We start from the raw sequence: 20983 nt of genomic DNA, 5'->3' as shown, positions 1-20983 counted from the left end.
GAACATATTTGCTATTTCCACAGCAGCTTTTTCCAACTTTAGAAAATAAGGAGATTAATCAAGGTTTGTTCGCAAGCAAATCCTCCAATATAACAGACATCAAACAAATAACTTCGCTTCACTAAATTCCATTGAAATTTTTTCCTCCGAAGATTTTAAACAAAGTCTACGTTGGACATTGTTTATGGAAAAAACGCAGTTTAAACGGTGTTTCGGTAGACAACGGTTATTACATTTTTAAAACGCGGCTGATCCATGTTTTTCACAGCCAAGGGCTAAACTAGGTCTTACGGGGAATGTACGGACTTTTGAGTGGTCTGCATGTACATTTTGAAGGTTTCACCAAAGAAAGTTTCAAAATCCGACCGAACGGCAAATTTTAGCTGAGAAGAATACCTTTTGCTGGCGGAATCGGGAAGTTTATCCCCAGATACAGAAAGTAAAGCATGTGACAGTAAGACCTTGACGAAAAGCACAAAAGCGAGGGAGAAAATCGAGAAAAAAATTGAACTCCCAAAATCCAAATGGGAAGAAACGGGACATAAATCAAATCCGAAAGATACTGGAGACAGTTGCGACCACATTCAAAGAAAGGAAACGATTCGAAACGCCGTGCCATTGTGTTAAGAATGACAAGAGTATTCTCTAGGGCTGTGTGCAGTCTAAAGTGCAGACAAGTAAATCGTCGTTTTAGTTAACGGGGGTGTCTCTCAATAACATACCTAGTGGGCCTATGCTATAGTGCATAGACCGTTGCCTTCAATTGAACTTTGATATATAAAAGAAGCCAAAGAAGTGTCGGAAGTTTCTCAGGTTTTTCCAGTTGTATTTTAGAGCCAAGCGATAGGAATTGACGCCGGTTATAAATTAAGTTAGCTGTTTTCTGGTAGAGTAGGTAGCACCGATACAGTCGTCATTGTAGTGACCATAAAGATCAGGTTTGAGGACGTTGTATTCAATGGAAAGTTGGTGGTCGATAATACGAAAAGATTGGTATGGCTGGGTCCCATTTTGGTACCCATGACTACGCCATTAGTTTGTTCGTAGTAGATGTCCCCGAATGAATGAGTATTAGCACTATTTTGGCAAGGTGGAGTAGTGTTTCCCAATTGATTTTTAACGACCGACATAGTCATGAGTGAAGTATGACAAAATATTCAGAATTTGCTCTTTTTATTTCAAATTTTCAGGGGAGGTGGCTGAGATGTGGCCGGAGAATCAATTTTTTGTTTCCTTTTTTTCAAATATAAAAGTTACAATTACTGTGTTGAAAAATTACTCTTCTCAAATATGATGACAAATTGATGCTAATTTTTCCTGCTGGGTTTTTTTGATAAGATTTTCTTTTTCTGAAAAACCCATTTTTACACACTTTATAAATAAGATATTGTAGGCCTTGTAGCAGTAAATGTTTTTTTTAATTTCTTGGCGCAAATTCTTTTGAAATAAAACTACGATTGGTGTGCATGCCAAAGGTGGAATGTGCAAAATATTTGGTATACAGAGATTATCGACCCCTCTCCAACCAAAGTTTCTCGGCCAGCCGAGCCTTTTTACCTACACGTAAACGCGGAAAAAATCCTCCGCGCTGTCCAAGGTTCGAAACATTTCGCTATCTTACGTAAGGTTGCGATGGTTTTGTGATGTCATTCCCAATTTCCTGCCGCACTAGGCGACGCAGGCGCAGTCGTTTTTTGGTTCTCTCTCACGATGGTTAGGACTTGCTATCTTCTTGCTGTCAGAGAAACAACTATTCCTGAGAATACAAACGTAGTAACTCGTGCTTTAATTATCTCACATCTAGTCTACCGCATTGTCATTTTTCGTGCTAGTACTATTTCCAATAAGTCAGTGAATAAATACTTCTCCGCACTGGAATTCAGGGCGTTGGTACACCTGCAAGGAAAAATTAAAATGTTCTCCATTCAGAATTTTCCGGTTGTCTGTGCTATCATCGACTGATGTAAAACTAAAATCCAGACTTAGTCATGTGCACTCTCCTGCACTTTAGGCCTTTCACGCCTATTCCTATCGCACGTTCCCATTGGCTCCTTGTTCTATTCTCCTTTGCTCTGATAGGACATTGTGATTACTTTGGTTTTGCGACACTCCAAAGCGCTCTTAAACGTTGTTCATTTCCTATTTCTTCGCGTTAATTTCTTACCAAGTTCAAAGAAGTCGAGCTTCAATCTTCTCATGTCACACCCTGGCGAATACTCCAACAGCTTTCCCTCCTCTGGCCTCCCACCGTGTGGATGAACACAGAAATTGCTCTTCAAATTCTTCAGATTATTATGAGCTGGCAACCTGAAATGACCAAGTAAGCGATATATAAAGAAAAAAAAAACCATTGCTCTCAACGAGCAGGAATGTAATTTACTGAATATAGAAGAAAGAAAGACAATTTGAAGATCCCATCCTTTCATTTTTGCGAGATATTAATCACAAAAAGGAACTCGTCAACACAAAGATGTTTTGTCCTGTGCAGGGAAAGAACCATAGAGATTTCAGTTCTGTCGGTATGAAAATGAGGGGCTACTTAGATTTTTCTAGAGAGAAATTTGCAACTTCCAGCAACATACCTTTTAGCAAGTGAGTCAGGGCGTTAATAGGTATAGGTAATCGCATGGGGCCGAGTAAATTTAAGGATTAATATCACGCGTGTTTTCGGAAGTTGCTGAAATTGCCCGAGTCGCGCAGCGACGAGGGCAATTTCTGCAACTTCCGAAAACACAAGTGATATTAATCCTTAATTTTACAAGGAACCATGGGATTACTTGTTTACAATATAAGGGGCAAAATGTTTTCTTACTAATCTCGCGCAAAACGGGACGCCATTGTTACAAAACAAACAGAGATTTCTTTACCTTGGCAGCCGTTGCTAAGCGATTTTCAGCCAATCATTTTCAAGTTATTTTGCTCCGGGGCAATTACAAAAATTAAGAAAAAATGCCCTCTGTCTTCACCAATCACAATTCAGTAATTTTGCCCCTTATATGATAAATGGTCGAAGCGAAAGAGAACTTGTACACATGCAAAGAAGTACCACAAGAGAAAAAGGAGGAGAGGAATGAATATAGAATGAACATGTGGCCAAAATTGTCATCGTGTTGCAGCCTTTACATTTTCACTATACCTGACATGCCTGGAAACGCTCAGATTGCATTTATCCTTCAAAATAAGTTTCTTTCTATTGGTAGGGTTATTGTCTATCCACAAACGGAGGAAAAAAATAAACAGATAACAAAGTTTGAGTTTCAAAAAACGGATTGTACATGACTTACGAGAAGTTTGAGAAATAGAGAGCAACAACAACGAAAACAGGCAATAAGAATCAAATACCGTTCATGAATGATTCCAACAACACTGAACAACAAAACTAATTAAATAAAGTAAAAGGAGAAAACTGTTACCCTGTGGACAAACTACTTTCCTGCTGCACATATGATAGATGACTCCATTTTGGTCGAGTAGAAACATCTGGTCGGTTGCATTACAAGCTGTGCCTTTCGTTTTGGTGAGGATGAGATAACTCCCATCAGGAGGAGAACAACCTCCTTCGTTTGGGGCCACACAGAAGTCCATGTAGCTTCGTATTCCGCTCCCTAAGGAAGCATATCAAACAGTCACTACGATGTACCTCTGCCAACACGCTATCTAAAAATGTCACCATAGTTCAAACAGTTTAGGGCGTGATGTCATAACCATGAAGTACTTCTATTTTTCTTTCACAAGGGACCGGAGATGTTTGAAATAATTTGAATAACTTTTGTCTTTCCTGTATGTATTGCACTTGACGTTTTGCCTTAAAAACCGGACAAATTTCCCCTCATATATTTGGGAACACCACTAGACCGAAATACGTTTTTTGAAGGTTCTGAGGTTCTGTTTTCTTGACGGAATAAGTGATATAGTGTGTACTTTATTGTTTAGGTAATTTTACCTCTTGGTTTGAGTCGATGAGTGAATAGGTAATCGCATGCATCGACGGATGTGAATTAAATAAACGACTTCCGCCTGATTAAATGTTTCGTTTCCTCAGTTTTTAAGCCATATAATAAACAACTTACCAACTTCGAGCGTTCCGTCATTACAGGAAAATCTCAAACCTCGGACTTGCAGTATTAAGAATTTCCCGTAACGACTTCACTCACGGATTAATTGACGACTTCACTCACGGTTATGAAGTACTTATTCCCGGACAGGAAATTAAGAACTCACTGAAATTTTCCTTCCTTTTCAAATCGAGGCTTCATAGCTCATTAGGTAGTACCGCTCACCTAATCCATGGAATTGTAGTAACCCCCATGGCCAACATTACTTAGTTGCTGCGTGTGGCAATAGAATTAACTTTTGTCATTTAAGTCTCTGAGGGGGATTTTGCAATTCCCCCTGATGGTAAACACGTGGCTTTGACAAAAGAGTTATTAACGTATTATTTGAGTGTTGTTGGTGTTCGCGAATAAAGAAAATTAACTCTTATTGGTGTTCGTCGATTTTGAACACTAAAAACTTGCAAGTTGCCTGGAGATATATGGCGAAAGGTTGTTTGATGTCCAAATACTCGATTTTGGAGAGAGATCATCCCTTTTTTCGCCGCTCTTGAAATAAAAACGGATTGAGGTAAAGTTCATACGGGGGAAGCGTACATTTTCGTGTGAATAGCCATGAAATATGTAAAAAAATTTACCGATAAACTGTTTACCTTACGCTAGGTTTATTGAGAGTTCCTAAGAATAACATTATCTGTATACCTAGTCTTTAACTTGCATAAAGTTTACTTCCAGCTTTTACTTGGCTCCGAAATACAAAAAGGGCGCTACAAAGCAGTTAACTCTAGGTAACAGGAGATTCAGTAGTGCGCTTGTGCATGATTATTGTAATAAACACTGGGCGAAAAGTCAGATTTGACGTCAGACAAATGCGGTCCAAATGTGGTTCAAATGTGATGTTTGTCATATTTGTCAGTATTTGACTTGAAGAAAAATATGACATTTGTCCGAAAGATAAATTTTACAATTAGACTATTGCTAAGTGAGTTAACTAGTTATTTAGGTAGTTAGCTTGATCGCTAGATAGTTGGTTAGTAAATTAGTTCATTAGTTAATAAGCTGGTCACTTAGCCAGTAAATTAGTTAATTTCATTATAAGTTACAGTTTCTACCCTCATTACTAGAGATTACCTTATTGGTTAGTTTCTTTTACTCATATTTTAGATATTTTTTACGTTCTACAAATTTTATCGGTGTGATCTATAACACTAATATTCAGCGCTATTGAATAGTGATAGAAATAGCGCTATATAAATACCGTATTATTACTATTATTATGATAGGGTTCTAGATTTGCCATTCACCTTTCTCTTTTCTGTATAGTTAACAACTATTCACCGAAGTGGAGGTGGTTAGTGGTGGATATTTACCGAGCCGCGAAGCGGCGAGGTAAATATCCAACGCTAACCACCTCCATTGAGGTGAATAGTTGTTTAGTATATACTAAAACAGTGAGATAATATACACCACCGTCGTTAATTTGAGTGATTTCTTCGCTTGTCACGGATGCAAACCGGGGCGCCATTTTTTCCCGAGTTGCCCGGAAGTAAATAGCAAAGGATATTCGGAGTTTGACTAGCCAATCAGAGCGCGCCTTCAACGCTATCCACTGTTTTAGTATATATTAATTTTAGATATGCTTTTACTTATCAGATTATTAGACTTTGAATCTGCTGAGATTTGACTCCGTTATTTATAGTTTTCCAGACTCTGACAAAAAAAGGAGTAGATGTGAGCCAAAAGTGAGTTATTTTGGATCGTTTTTCACGCTGTTAATATTTTGTATTGTAGAGGATTTTATGGAAATTATTTCTAAATAAAATTGTTATTATTATTATTATGAATACTTGCTTTGCTTCTTTGATTTGGTACAACTGGGTCGCTTTAAGGAGCGATGTCCAACTGAATATGTCTTCAGACTTCTTCAATTTTTCCCGTGATCTTGTTGTTCCTGACAAGATTTCGATTTCTCCAAAACAAAGTGGAGCTCGACCTGCTGATCTCCTCGTGTTTCTCGGGGCTTATTTCATTCCTTCAAAGAGCAACGGTTCGGTAAAACAATTTCAATTTCCGCTGCCAACCACTTCTCTCCTTTGAGGAGGTATAATTTTTAGCCGCCGTAATTTGTTTATCAAAAGCATGATTTTGTAACAGTACGACACCCTTACGCGATGTCAATTTTCGAATAAGCTATCGGCAAGGTGAGAGGTTTATTGATAGATATATAAAAATTTATGTCTAATTCATAGTTATTCGGTCCACCACACAAAAAAGTACGATTCATTTGTGATAAAATTTAAGGGCGACGGAAATGCGATGACCTCTCTCCAAAACATCGTGTATTTAGACGTCGAAACAACCTCACGCCACATATTTCCCTCTGGCAACTTGCGATGTTTGCTCCTGGGCGATCCCGTAAACATTTTTGCAAACACATGTATTCGATAACTGGCAACTTATTCATTGCTTCCTACGGCAGTTGTGCGTTCATCGAGGTTTAAAGCATATGGAACGTTTGGAGAGAACGAAAACTAATGTGTGAGAGTTTTTCAAGGCGCGACAAGGACAAGGGGAACTCTAGCTTCATCAGTACTCTCCAACCTTTTCAAGTACTTCATACCACGATGCGGGAATGCATAGCTGACGCATAAAAGCAATTTCTAATCGGGAATTTTATAAGTTAGAAAAATGGCCAAGTGATTGACATTCGTTTAGTTTCTAAAAGAAGGCTGAAAACAGGTATACTTTAATATCTGCAGCTATTTTTTGCAAATTCTATTGTACTCGTCAAAGTATACGATGAATTTTGAAAATACCTCCTCGTTCGCAGTGAGTTCCCCAGGTTCCAGGTCTACAGTTACAGTGATAGGAGTTCAGCACATATTCAGGAACACAGACAGCGCCGTTCTTACAAGGAGTGCTCTCACAAGGAGACTGAAATATTAATAAACATCCCCTTTCAACTTTATTCTAAGTTTGTTTTGTACAATCATCAAATACTCACCAACGGTCCGTGATGATGAAAGGTGTCATTTGCGAGGAACTTTTCGGTCGCTTTGTACTTGTCGGTAGATAACAATTCACACAGATAAAGGCCTTTGGAATTAGGATACGCTGCTACGTTCAACGAATAACACTTTAGTTCTCCGACACAGAGGAAAGTGCATTCTAACCCGTTTTCCAACAAGGCGGATGTAAGTTTTTCAACCCATAAGTAATGGAAGGGATCGCGCCTGAAATTTCCCAAACTAACATGGCTTGTTGGATTTTGGTAAACAGCTTTACCTTGCATTGCCAACGTCAATTCTAACAAAGAAGGAAAAAACAGCCAGACTGGAAGGAGCTGCATGTTAGTGACCCTTGGACTGACACTATCTGAAAGTATACACCTTGAAGACGAATGAAAAACATAATACATACATCCACAGGCGGTTATTCATACTCATGGAGCAGGTGCAACGCTTGGGTTGAGTTGTCAAATGCTATGGGTATTTCAAAAGATTTACCGTCTGCTGGGTATCGAGAAAAAATTCGGAGGAATTGTTTTTCACCTTAATTCAAGAAAACAAAGACAACATAGATACAAGAAATACCAAGGGGCGGCGACCGTTAAATATCTGAATCAAGTGATATCATAGAACATAAAAACACAGTTCTGAGCGACAAAATGAATTGCTTCGTGTTATGAAGTATGAATACTTTCCTGTTATCTTCCTCCTCCAACATGATAACTTCTCAGCTGTATTTTAAATTTTTTTACAAGTACCCGAGTCTTTTGAACCTTAACAGCCTATTTACTGGTTTCCGAAAACTTTTTTGGTGAGTAGAAGCGAAGGCTGGTGAGAATACGGATTTTGCTTTGTTTTGCTTTGTTTTTTCCATTCCCAGTACGTGTAACCAAATTTCTTTAAAAAATGATTAGTGCGCTTGTTATCGTGCTTATGTTATGTGCATGTCTTTATAATATTAGCAACTAAATTTTTTATGAATTTTATCGGACTTAATGCTTAAGCTTTTTCTCGATCACAATTTTCAAAAGACCAAATACAGAAGAGAAAAGAATAGAATAACTAACCTAGACACACAAACACACACATACACACACACACACCCACACACACAAAATAAAATAAAATAATAAAACAAAAAAAAAAAACGATTACAAAAGTTCGAAAATATATCCTCACAAAGGTGGCCGGAATCATATGACAATATATGATATTGGTTTCTTTGTCTTCATCTGAGTAGTTGAGTTTTGAATGGGATTCGAACAAAAGCATTGGTTCAAATGACAAAGTTAGTTGAGGTGTCTCGGTAGGTGAACTTTGGAAAATAACTCGAGAAATATTTCTCCGCTGTTCAAACTGAAAAGGCTGAGATAACATAAATAAATGTTATTTCACTAGTATTGGAAATGCAGCTATTAAAAGTTTCGATTCTGTATTTGAATTGTAATTAAATAAGAAACATTCGCTTTCCAACTGTGGCTATGGCATTTGGTAATAGTTTTTTTCTACAAATACTTTTAGTCACACATTATGAATTCAGTTTCTCATTCTTGTCAGTTCATTACAATCAAATTTCCATTTGTATCATATTCTGCCTAATGGCAATGGAGGTCCTACACTACAGAAAGAGTATAATGTTCAAGTAATCTTTTAAACGGTTAAGATACAATTTTTGTGAGTTTTAGATGAGTTCGTAACATTTCAGTTTTCCAAGCGTGTGATATCCTTTTTAATTTTAATCCTTAATGACACCGGTATCTCCAAATCTCAACTGCGTCACGGGAAGCTTGGACTTTTCTGTGAATAAACCGCTGTCATTTCGCCATTCCCAATCATTCTTATCGAAGTTGCAGCCGTAACTTGCATCTGCACATGTGTTGTTGCTTAACCCGCATGCAAATTTAAATGGAACAGAGTCAGCTGCACCCCAATAAGTCATATTTTCTTCGTTACGTGACACCCACCAGCCGCGCATGTCACCATTGAAAAGGAGCGCTGAATGATAGCAGACGTACTCTATAAACTGTTCAAAATGAGCTGACGAAGTTGTTAGGCTTGCTAGCAGGAGAAGACTGGTGTCATAGTAAGTAACATCGCGCGAATAACTACCATAGCCATCAAACACATCCACCAATGTTTTGTTTTCACTGTCGTGACTGACAACTGTGACTCCAAGGCCTTCCTTCTCAGTCATGTCACAGTAGACTTGGATGGGTTTCACTCCACCCTCTCCATCTGGATCGATGACGTAATAGCCACTTTTTGCCTTCGGATTGCAGTATTTGATGGCATTGTGGGTTCTGTTTTCTGAAATACGATAGAAAATTTTTAGAGGGAAAATGAAGTTTAAAGAAAATATGGCTAATGAATTCGTGTACTTAATTTCAATATTGCGCGAACGTACTTCATTTACCATTTGCACAGTTATGACGTCAACAAAGTAGTGATTTGAGCAAAAACTATTTCCTCTGCGATTGACTGCGAAACTCCCGCTTATTTCCAATCCAGTCCGATTGAAATAGACTGTTTTTAAATATCAAATAGAAATGTAAGTATGCCGAAGAATATTCGATGGGAAACAATGAACATTTATGCCGTAAAAGTGTCTAAATGAGTTCTCGAGTGAACAACCCTACGACTTCTTCACGCAATTCGAAACTCGAAACGAATTTTCTGACTCTATGCCACAGCCGACCATTCCCTGATGTCAACATTTCCTAAAAGTATTGTTCAACGGAAGATTTTGCTCTACAGCTCTCTTAATTGTCAACACAACTCTACGCAAACAAAACTATAGTAAACAACGATTCAACCATGGTGTATCTCTCGTACAGGTCGCCCGCATGCAAGAAATTCTAACATATTTTAGCTTCTAAAGAGCAATTTAAGCATTTCCTAATAAAAAATTTTGTGTCGAAATATTTCTTTGTAAGTTTCGCTTTCCTTTTTTCGTGGTAATTTTTAGTTAGCAGGTGGTTATTTGGCCTCGACAAATGGGCCTATTGACTTTGAAATCGGATCGCCTAGCACTTCCTACAATTTTTATCCAAAATCTTGATTTCTGAGCACAATTTGACTAGAATATCATCAATTTTTGTTTATGTTTAGGCCATCCTATAGGTTTGTTTCGTTAGAGCTTGTTTTTGTTAAATAAATTATTTGATTTAGATTCATCGCCCTGACTCCTTGGGTACTCTCCAAACTTTTCAAGCGCATTAACTATATCTCTCAGGCCTACTCTGGGACCTTAAATTGCCTTAAGTCGCCTTAAGTCGCCTTAAGTCACTTAAAGTCAACTTAAATCGCCTAAAGTCGTAATGTTTTTCTGCCAATTTTGCTGAGAAAGTCAATTTAAGTCGCCGTCTAAACGTATCCTAGAATTTGAAGCGCATCTTGTAACCGTTTTTAGGACAAGATAATTTGGATATATGAACAAAGTTGAAATGGTAAATTGGCCACCGTAACGATTACAAAAGCTGACGTTAGCCCTTCGTCGGAGCGAAGGGCTAACGCTCCGACGAAGGGCTAACGCTCGAAACGTCAGCTTTTGTAATCGTTACGGTGGCCAATTTACCATTTCAACTTTGTTCATATATCCAAATTATTTCGTTACCCCCACCGACGCAGCCCCAAACAGTTTCTTTCGAAACTATCAGCCTTTATTCATTTGTTTTTAGGACAAGGCTTGGGATCATGGCCATAACCTCGGATCTTGTAAGACGAACCAAGCGCACATCAGAATACCTGCATTACGCACTATTGGGCACAAGCAATCGTTTATTTCCTAGAGGTGCTAAACTTAACTTGATTTGACATAACTTAATTGTATATAAATTTCTTGTGTTTTAAATTTGTGAATTTGAATTTTTAAATTTGGAACTTTTTTTACTGTAATATTACCGTAATTCTTATCGCCAAAGGTAATAAATATATCTTATTAGACGTTTTGTGGTGTAGTATCGCTGAGTATTTTTACGAGTTCTGCCGTATTTTGACTCGCCCTACAGGCTCGTCAAAATACAAATAAGGAGTAAAAATACTCAGCGATACTACACAAAAAGACGTCTAATAAGTTATTTATTATCCAACACGCCAAACTGTTATTTCAGTGCGAGCGAATTTCGTTCGCACATTTTCGAATTTTTTTACGAGGAGTGCGTGACAGAAGTATGCGAAGCGGAACGGAATTGGAGCGTTGTGTTGCTGTTTCTACTTTCTTCATAAAATGAAGAAAGTAGAAACAGAAAAGACATTTTCTGGTCGTCAAGCTGTTTTTCTTTGTTCAATTCATCTAATAAACTTGGATCTATATTTTCCAGCCATTCTGACTCTTCGTCGTCGGAAATATGATTCAAATTGTCCGCCACTTTTTTTTTTCCGTATTCAATTCTTCGCTTGCGCGATGCGAGAAAACCTGTTTAACCGGTACTCTACAATAGACGAGTGCAAATACCGAGTGATATTTGTACTCATCTATGGCGTTATTTGTACTCCTCTAAGTGTAGCTGGATAATAAATAAAGATATTATTTATTATTTATCACTTCAGTCAATTAAAATCGCTTTAAGTCATCTTTAGTCGCATTAAGTCGCCTTAAATCGCCTTAAATCGCCTAAAGTCGCAATGTTTTTTCTGCCAATTTCGCTTAAGTCGCCTTAAATCGCCTTAAATCGCCCAACGTCGCCCAAAGTTACGGCGACTTAAGGCCCCAGAGTAGGCCTTCTCTACGCGGGTATGCAGAGCCGATGTATGAGGCAAATGCTAACGAGAATTCTTTAAGATGGAAAAATGGCGAAGTGACTGACATTCGTTTAATTAACAAATCCACTGTGGTTTAGTGTGGCGCGTACTCTTAACGACTACGATATTCATCATTACAGTGAATAAAATGTTGTGGACTAACGAGGCGCAGCAACGTGGGACCGGAATCAAATTTGGACATTACCTCCAATTAGCTGAAAACAGGTATACTGAACAGGTATAATGAAAAATAATAGTTTAACCTCAGTACATTTACACTTTTTTTTTTCAAATTCTACAATACACAACAAAGAAAATTATGAATTTTTAAGATACAAAATACCTCCTTGTTCGCAGTGTGTCCCACAGAATCCAGGTCTACAGTCACAGTGATACGAGTTCAGTAGATATTCAGAAACACAGACAGCATCGTTCTTGCAGGGAGAGCTTTCACGTGGAGACTGAAAAATTAATAAACATCTCTTTTAGTTTACATTCCATTTTTTCTTATATATTGGGCCGTATAATTACCAAATACTCACCCACGGTCTGTAATGATGGAAGGTATCATTTGCAATGAAGTTTTTAGTCGCTCTGTACTTGTCGGTAGCCAACAATTCACACACTAATAAGGACCTTTTGAGTCAGGATACACTGCCACGTTCAACGAATGAAATTTTGGTTCTCCAACACAAAGAAAAGTGCGTTCCAACTCATTTTTCACCATGGAGGATGTAAGTTTTTTACCCCATAAGTAATGGAAGGGATCGCGCCTGAAATTTTCAAAACTAACGTGGCCTACGGGATTTCGACAAAGAGCGCTACCTTGCATTGCAAGCGTCAATTTTAACAAAGAAGGAAAAAACAGCCAAACTGGAAGGAGCAGCATGATAGTGACCGTTGGACTGTCACCGTTCGAAAGTAAGTAAGTAAGGACTTTATTTATAGAGGGGGACACTAACAGCTGTATAGCTGACAAACCTGTGGCCCTCTAACTAGATTATACAACATTACAAAAAACGGATAAATAAATAAATATATAAATAATTACAAACTTCTATAATAGAAATAGCAGGATTGATTAAAAATACTGAGAAAGATAAAATTAATTTATAAAAAATTAAAATTAGATAATGTACTATTGCTTAATATTGTTTCAAAGTTGTCCAGGTTTTTATATGAGCTTATAAGATGCTTTTTCACAGCTGTTTTGAATAGTTTTGCACTAGGCTTATTTTTGATATCATGGGGAAGGCTGTTCCATAACTTAACTGCGTCAACACTGAATGCCTTGCCACCATCGTTATTTCTTAGGTATTTGGGACACACTAAATTTAAATTGCCATGTCTAGTAGATCTATTGTGTACAGAACTGTTCGTCTTGAGCAAGTCTCTGATGTAAATCGAAACATCGCCTTTAAGGCTCTTAAAAATCGTTGTACATTTATTTAATTTGATTTCATCAAAAAAAGGCAACCAGCCTAGTTTACTAAAGTTTACAACACTTCTAGAATAAGAGTCCACTCCAAGAATTACTCGGGCAGCCCTTTTCTGTAACCTTAGGGGACAGTGGAATTCTTTAGCGTCACAGATATTCCAAACCATGCTCCCGTACATAAGGACGGGTTTAATCAAGGCGTTATAGTATAAGAGTCTTTCCTTTATTGGAAGGTATCTCTTCATCTTTTTCAATAAACCAATACACTGAGAGAGCTTGGCCTTTAGGCTAGAAATGTGGTCACTTAATGTAAGATCTTGATCGAGTGTTACACCAAGCAATTTATAAGAAGTTACTTGTTCTATTTCGGCCCCATCAAGGGTCACTGACAGGTGATTTCCATCAGCTAATGATGAATGTAGCCTCTTTCCGGTGATAATTAATGCTTTGGTTTTAAGGGCGTTTAGGACCATCCCATTTTCGCTAGACCATTTACTTAATTTATCCATGTATTCTCGAAGACGTCGTTCCAATTCCAAAGGTGCGTTATCGATATTAGCTCTGGCTTTAAATGTGGTGTCATCCTCGTAAGCATGAATAGTTGAGTCCGATCCAACAGCTTCGGGAAGATCGTTGACGAAAATTAAAAACAGTAGAGGTCCTAATATGCTACCTTGAGGAACTCCATTGGTTAGCATAAGTTGTGACGAGGTCGAGTTATTTACAGTAACACATTGTTTGCGATTGAGTAGATAGCACTGCAATAGCTTTACAACATTATCTGGAAATCCATATGATCTTAACTTTACCAGGAGAATGTCATGATTGATCAAGTCGAATGCCTTGCTATAGTCCACAAAAACTAAGCCGCTGGCGTTGTTCTTATCAAGGTCAAGAAGGACTTGGTCCAGAAGAAACAACAAAGCAGTATCCGTGGAATGGATTTTACGGAACCTTGATTGGAAGCGGTATAAAAGTGAATTTTCTGTTAAGTAGGTGTTCACAGCATTGAAGATGTGTCTTTCAAAGACTTTAGAAAGAATAGTCAAAATACTAAGAGGACGATAGTTTTGAATATCTTGTCTGTTTTCTTGATTCTTGAATAGAGGTTTAACCTTTGTTATTTTCCATTGTGAGGGAAATGTACAAGTTTCAATACAGTGATTTATAATTTTAGCTATGGAGCATGATATTTCAGGAGCTGCAATCCTTAGAACTCTGGTACCAAGCCCATCGAATCCCGTGGCTTTGTGTGTAGGTATACTTAGAAGATAATCGTTAACCTCACTAGGAGTTATTTGCGGAATAAAATTCTCAATTTGACTGTTAGATTTGTCTGGTGGACCAGGAAGAGCATCATAATGAAGTACAGGTGTCGCCTTTATGAGACGTTTATATAAATCAATGAAGAAGCGGTTAAAGCGTTCAGCGATTGAATGGTCATCCTTTATCAAGTTGTTGTTTTCGTCAGCAATAGGGACGGAGTCGTCGTTATTCTTTGTATCTTTAGATAGGTCCCAAAGTTAAGGACCAAAGTTTCTCTGGACATTTTTTATTTTTACTGAACTGAGTTTTAAAGTACTGTTCCTTCGCATTTCTTTGTGTCCTCGTCACTTTGTTTTTAACCAGTTGAAAAGCAAACCAATCTTGCTCATTTTGTGTTCTCCTGGCCCTCTTTAGAAGATTATCACGTTTATTTATTTCGTTGTATAGATCATTAGTGAACCATTTCGGCTGATTGATTTTCTTCACACTCTTGGACTTTAAAGGTGCGTGATTGTCAAGAATGTCCTTAAAGATTTTGTACCAAGATTCAACAATGTCATCGGCATCTCCAAAAACAAAGGAGATATCCCAAGGCGCTTCTCTTAGGTCTCGCAGAAAGCACTCTTTGTTGATTTTGTCGATATTTCTGTATTTGATTTTGGAATGTTGTTTACGTTGTGCATCCATGGTTTTGTAGCACCTCAAGATGGTGACCGGAAGGTGATCGGAAAGTCCAGATATACCTATGGATACTTCTCTAATTCTAGCAGGATGACTAGAATAAATATGGTCTGAGCACGCATCAGAGGCAGGTCTTCTTGCCCCATTTACCATCTGCGTTAATCCAAGACTGGTCAGTGCCTTTGCGAGACAATGTTTTGAATAACAGTTGAAATCAATATCATCCAAATTGAAGTCTCCCAGAATAATCAATTCATTGTTTTCGAGATGGGCATTTTCAATATTTTTACCCAAGCTCTCATTCTAATCTTTGTTGGCTGAAGGTGGACTGTAAACACCAGATATCAAAATCGGTCTCTTTGATTTATGAGGACAAATTTGAAGCCAGAGAGTTTCAAGATCATCCAGTTCCAAATCTCTTCGAAGTAAAGCCATAACTTTCTCATTTACATACACAATTATGCCGCCACCTTTCTTCCCGATTCGATCTTTTCTGTGTAATGTGTAGCCGGGTATCATGTAATAGCTGTCTGGAATTTTACTTGATCCGAACCTCTCAGTGAGAATTAAGACGTCGAGTTTAGCAGCACTGTTGTTGTTTGAGGTGAGCAATAGCGATAGTTCTTCCAATTTAGTGTCAGTCAGTCGTTGGATGTTCCAGTGGCAGACTGATACACCTCTGAAGCCTACAGGAGGTTGAAGATTATTACGTCCTGGATTGACGGCAATATCGCCAGATAGAAGTATACAAAGACAAAATTGGCCAAGCTTAACGAACCGCAACAACGCGTGGAGCTTCAAATTCAATTCGCAAAGTGTGCATTTCGAAGGTTTTGACTTACAGTTGAACGTAGGTGGAGCAGATATTTCCTTTCCAATGAAGAGTCTGACTGTAGAGCGATCGAATTCGGGTGTAATTAAAGTAAATTGGCTAAATAAAACGCTGAAAATAGTCAATAGAAGGAGGAATGCAAAAACATGTCTGCACGCCATGACTGAGTATTGCTTCACGCCATGAGTATTGCTTCAGGACTGACAGAACACCTTAAATGCGAATGAAGGATACGTCACATATATGAGGCGGTTATTGTCTCATGTTACAAATGGAGCAGGTGCAAAGCTTGGGTTGAGTTGTGAAATGCTCTGGGAATTTCAAAAAATTCATCTTTTGTTGGATATCAAGATAAAAATTCGGAACTTTTTTTCTGTTTCAGCTGAAAGGAAACTATAAACACAACAAATGCGGAAAAGTACGGGGACTGTTTGATGTCTGAATAAGGTGATATGACATAACGGGAATACACAGTTTTGGGAGACAAAATTTTAATTAAAACTGCTCTACTCTAACCAGTGATGAATGCTTCCTTTTCCTTGTCACATCCACCATGATGATTCATCATTTCGACTTCTTTTACAATTTTTCACACGTGCCCGAGCTTTTAGAACATTGACGAGATATTTACTTCTTCCTGGACAATCTTTTGATGGGTAGAAGTCAGGGTTGGCGAGAATGCGGATTTTGTTTTGTTTCCCTAGTTCGCTTTGTTTTTCAGTTACTGGTTTGTATAACCATATATATTTGAAAAAAGATATATTTATTCTTTATAGAACAATAACACAAAGAAGTTCTGTCTCCGTTTTGATCGGGTATCTCTCGTTAGTTTTGCCTACATTTATCTTTATTAGAGGAGGAGCAATAATTCGCAATTATCTAACACAGTGCAATTTGACACCGATACATTTGCACGCAGTTAGGAAAGATGTGGCGTAACTCAACAATATTGTAGCAACTATCACTTCATTTATCTCTACTGATACGACTCATTGAAAAATTTCAGAGCAACTTCCAGTTTTATAATTGCCATTACACAGGTGCATCTTAAGTAGAAAGCTTTCTGTTTAAACAGGATTTTTTTTTACCTCAATATCATCTCAAAAATTTTAAATAGCTTTAAGAAATGTCAGCATGTTCATCCTGCGTTGTAGATCTCAACTAGATAATATCTTTTTATCCATGGATGAAACTTTCTCATGACAGTAACCAAGATATTATATTTTCCTACAGTAATTAATCAGTAAAGGACTTTCTTAAATTAAAGACTAGACGCATAATGTTATTCCTTCCCGCCCATGTTTCGACGTATGTTTTAAACATGTCATTTATATTTTCAACAACGATGCTTTTCATTAAGTTTAGAGGAACTTTATGCATTATTTTCTCCATCACAATTTTGACCCAAAGCCAAATACATAAGAGAAAAGAATAACTAACCGGGATAAAAATAAGGCAAAATAGAACGAAACAAGAAATATTATAACAGTTCGAAAATGAACATTCGTTAGGGTGGCAGGAATCGTACGACATTGAATGATAGAATAGTTAATAATAATAATAATGATGATAATAATAATAATGATAATAATAATAATAATAATGATAATAATAATAATAATAATAACGGTTTATTGCAGTTTATCTACAGAGTAGCTACACATCTGCACAAAAAGAAAAAAAAGGCAAAAATAATTAACTAGCTAATCATAAACCAACATTATAAACAAACAAATCAATTGGATAAAATTCATGTACAATAAGTATATTCTAGTCTCTAATCACTACTAATGCGAATCGAAACTTTAGTTCTTAAAATGCGAGAGCATTCTTTCTGAACAAAGTCTTAAATGTGCAGACAGCTTGTTGAAGAGGTTAGCCGCTGAGCTTTGGAATGTTCCCTTGACAAGTGAGGACTTAATTTCGCGATTCACAAAATTTCGCAGCCTTCTATATTACATTTCCCCAGTGGTATGTAGAGTTTGATTTCTGTGCTTTCCAACGATGATAATTGCGATCGCGCATCGCGTCAGCGATTTTAATATTTATCTGAGGAGCTGTCGTGCCCTTTACTCGGCGCTTTTTAAGCGGTGCATGAGGGAATATATATGATGACATAACATGCGACTATCACGGTCTGTATATTGTGAGATTTAACGCCACTATCGCGGTCGGTATGACTATACCATAGATTAAATAGCAACTAAAATTGTTTTAATAATAATTAACAATTATTCCACAAGCGCGCGTTGGATATGAGATGATAGATAGCCAACGAGACGCGTAGCGCCGAGTCGGCTATAATCATCTCATATCCAACAAGCGTGAGTGGAATAATTGTTTTATTAAAAACAATAAATTAAAATATTAAATTTTATTAGCTCCTTTTAATTTTAAGCTGATGCGTACGCTTACCATATTTGTAGATTATGGTATATTGCCTCATATACCATAATGGCTAAGCCAATAAAAAGTCTTGAATTGCATTATCCAATGATCCAGTTTTTAATAATAATAAATATATATAGGTATATATGTCCTTGTTGTACGATTTTACGCCATTAGTTAACGGCGTAAAATCTACCATTATATAAACTACCTGTTGAAGAAAATTACGCCGTTAGTTAACGGCGTAAAATCTCCCAATATATATAACACCGACTAAAAAATATTACGGCGTAAAATCTCCCAATATATATAACACCGAATGAACGAAATTACGACGTTAGTTAACGGCGTAAAATCTCCCAATATATATAACACCGACTGAAAAAAAATTACGCCGTTAGTTAACGGCGTAAAATCTCCCAATACATATAACACCGACTGAACGAAACTACGCCGTTCGTTAACGGCATAAAATCTCCCAATATATATAACACCTACTGAACGAAATTAAGCCGCTAGTTAACAGCGTAAAATCTCGCAATAGATATAACACCGAATGAACGAAATTACGCCGTTAGTTAACGGCGTAAAATCTCGCAATACATATAACAGACTGAACGAAATTGTGCCGTTAGTTAACGGCGTAAAATCTCCCAATATATATAACACCGACTTAAAAAAAAATTACGCCGTTCACGGTTAACGGCGTAAAGTCTCCCAATTTATATAACACCGATTGAACGAAACTACGCCGTTAGTTTAACGGCATAAATTCTCCCAATATATATAACACCGACTTAAAAAAAAATTACGCCGTTCACGGTTAACGGCGTAAAGTCTCCCAATTTATATAACACCGATTGAACGAAATTACGCTGTTAGTTAACGGCATATAATCTCGCAATAGATATAACACCGAATGAACGAAATGAAGCCGTTAATTATACGGCGTAAAATCTCTCAATAAACATAACACCGACTAAACAAATTTACGCCATTAGTCAACGGCGTAAAATCTCGCAATAGATATAACACCGAATGAACGATTTTACGCCGTCACTTAACGGCGTAAAATCTCTTAATAAACATAATGTCGACTGAACGAAATTACGCCATTAGCTAACGGCTTAAAATCTCTCAATATATATGTTGTGAGGTAAATTGGAAGTTGTTATTTTGAGACTTTTCCAGTTAACCTTTTTGTTTGTTAAGCCTTGCCTTTTGCGCCTACGTGTTGTTTTGGTAGATTTATAGTTTTGATCTTTTATTTTTACTGTGTACTTGAACTAGGTTCACGGATTTCCTTAGTACCGTGCTAGATATTTTAATCGCTTGTTATGGTTGAGAATAATTAGTTTTATAGGTGGTCGTGTTTGCGTTGGTAAAGCTGACCTTGAGTTTTACCCATACTGAAGTTCCTTTTTGCGTGCGCAATCCTTGTGCGTAGCTCGACTGTTAGCGTTTAATTGCTTTCCTGGGCGCTCGCCGAGCGGATCGCGGGCTCAAGCAACGGCCAGACGTAGAATTCTGTCGTCCGCCATTTTACTTAGCTTTCTTGTTGTAGTATGCTTCCAAAACACTTTTTACCACACAAAAACCCAATGGAATGTTCTCTCAGTCTACAAGAACTGGCCTGTAATGCCTTCGCAGGGTTTACAGTTAAAACCGCATGCCGTTCGCATATCATATTATGCGAACTCCGATGCAAGCTTAAATATAACTAGACTTGTCACCGGCGGAGATATCGAACTAAATCCTTGCCCAGGTTCTGGCAAAGAGACCAATTGTTGCCCTGTTTGTAAGAAAAAAGTACTTCGAAACCACCGAGCCATAAGCTGTGACGACTGCCACAAATGGTGCCATATCAAGTGCGGCCGTGTAACTCCAGGGGTCTACAGAAAAATGCAGATCACTGAACATTTCGACTAGTCTTGTCCTATCTGTAACGATATAAGACTCACAAACGTGGAATTAGTAGAGGAAAGCTCTGACATCGGTAACAGCAGCCTCTACAAAGAACTCAAGGCTAAAACTGACTATAAAGGCCTAAAGATAGCACACCCGAATGTAAGAGGAATTCTTAATAAGATCGGCGAGATAAGACTGCTACTCCTGGATAGCAAGCTGGATGTCTTAGCCATCACCGAAACCCACTTAAAAGGTGACATCAATTCAAGCGAAATATCTGTCGATGGTTATAAAATTGCTAGGCTCGACAGAACGCATACGAGTTGTGGCGGATGCATGATATATTACTCAAACAACCTTAGCTACTATGCAAGAGCCGTCCTTCTCACTGACGTTGAAGCTGTCTGGATTGATATAACCTGTAATTCATAACAATTCATTTTTGGATGTATCTACAGACCTCCTGACTACTCGAAATTCTATGAAATTCTTTACACCACACTAGAGAGAATCTGGACGAAAAGAAAAAACATCCTGCTCATGGGGGACTTCAGTGCTGACTTACTGTCCAAAAGAGACTCGGAACTGAACTCTGAGGGGAGACGCCTCCTCAGAGTACTTTCAACTTTTGATCTTCATAATGTCATTGCACAATCTACTTGAATAAACA

General features: G+C 37.7%; 1 protein-coding gene and 1 pseudogene across 1 annotated transcript; both read right to left on the bottom strand.

The window, feature by feature from the left end:
- Positions 1-1166: 1166 nt before the first annotated feature.
- Positions 1167-8263, bottom strand: LOC111341671 (uncharacterized). Its single transcript, XM_022948648.2, has 6 exons — positions 7057-8263; positions 6869-6986; positions 3414-3605; positions 3137-3209; positions 2165-2307; positions 1167-1896 (listed from the first exon to the last, which is right to left on the bottom strand). The coding sequence occupies exons 1-6, from the start codon at positions 7468-7470 to the stop codon at positions 1880-1882; spliced, it is 957 nt and encodes a 318-aa protein (XP_022804383.2). The 5' UTR covers positions 7471-8263; the 3' UTR covers positions 1167-1879.
- Positions 8264-8544: 281 nt separating this feature from the next.
- LOC148719964 (contactin-associated protein-like 2) lies at positions 8545-12689 on the bottom strand (annotated as a pseudogene).
- Between the last annotated feature and the right edge of the window lie 8294 nt (positions 12690-20983).

Source organism: Stylophora pistillata, chromosome 11, assembly GCF_964205215.1.
Source record: "Stylophora pistillata chromosome 11, jaStyPist1.2, whole genome shotgun sequence".
Classification (NCBI taxonomy): Eukaryota; Metazoa; Cnidaria; class Anthozoa; order Scleractinia; family Pocilloporidae; genus Stylophora; species Stylophora pistillata.
The sequence above is the reverse complement of the archived record's forward strand: the minus strand, read 5'-3'. Positions and strand labels throughout refer to the sequence as shown.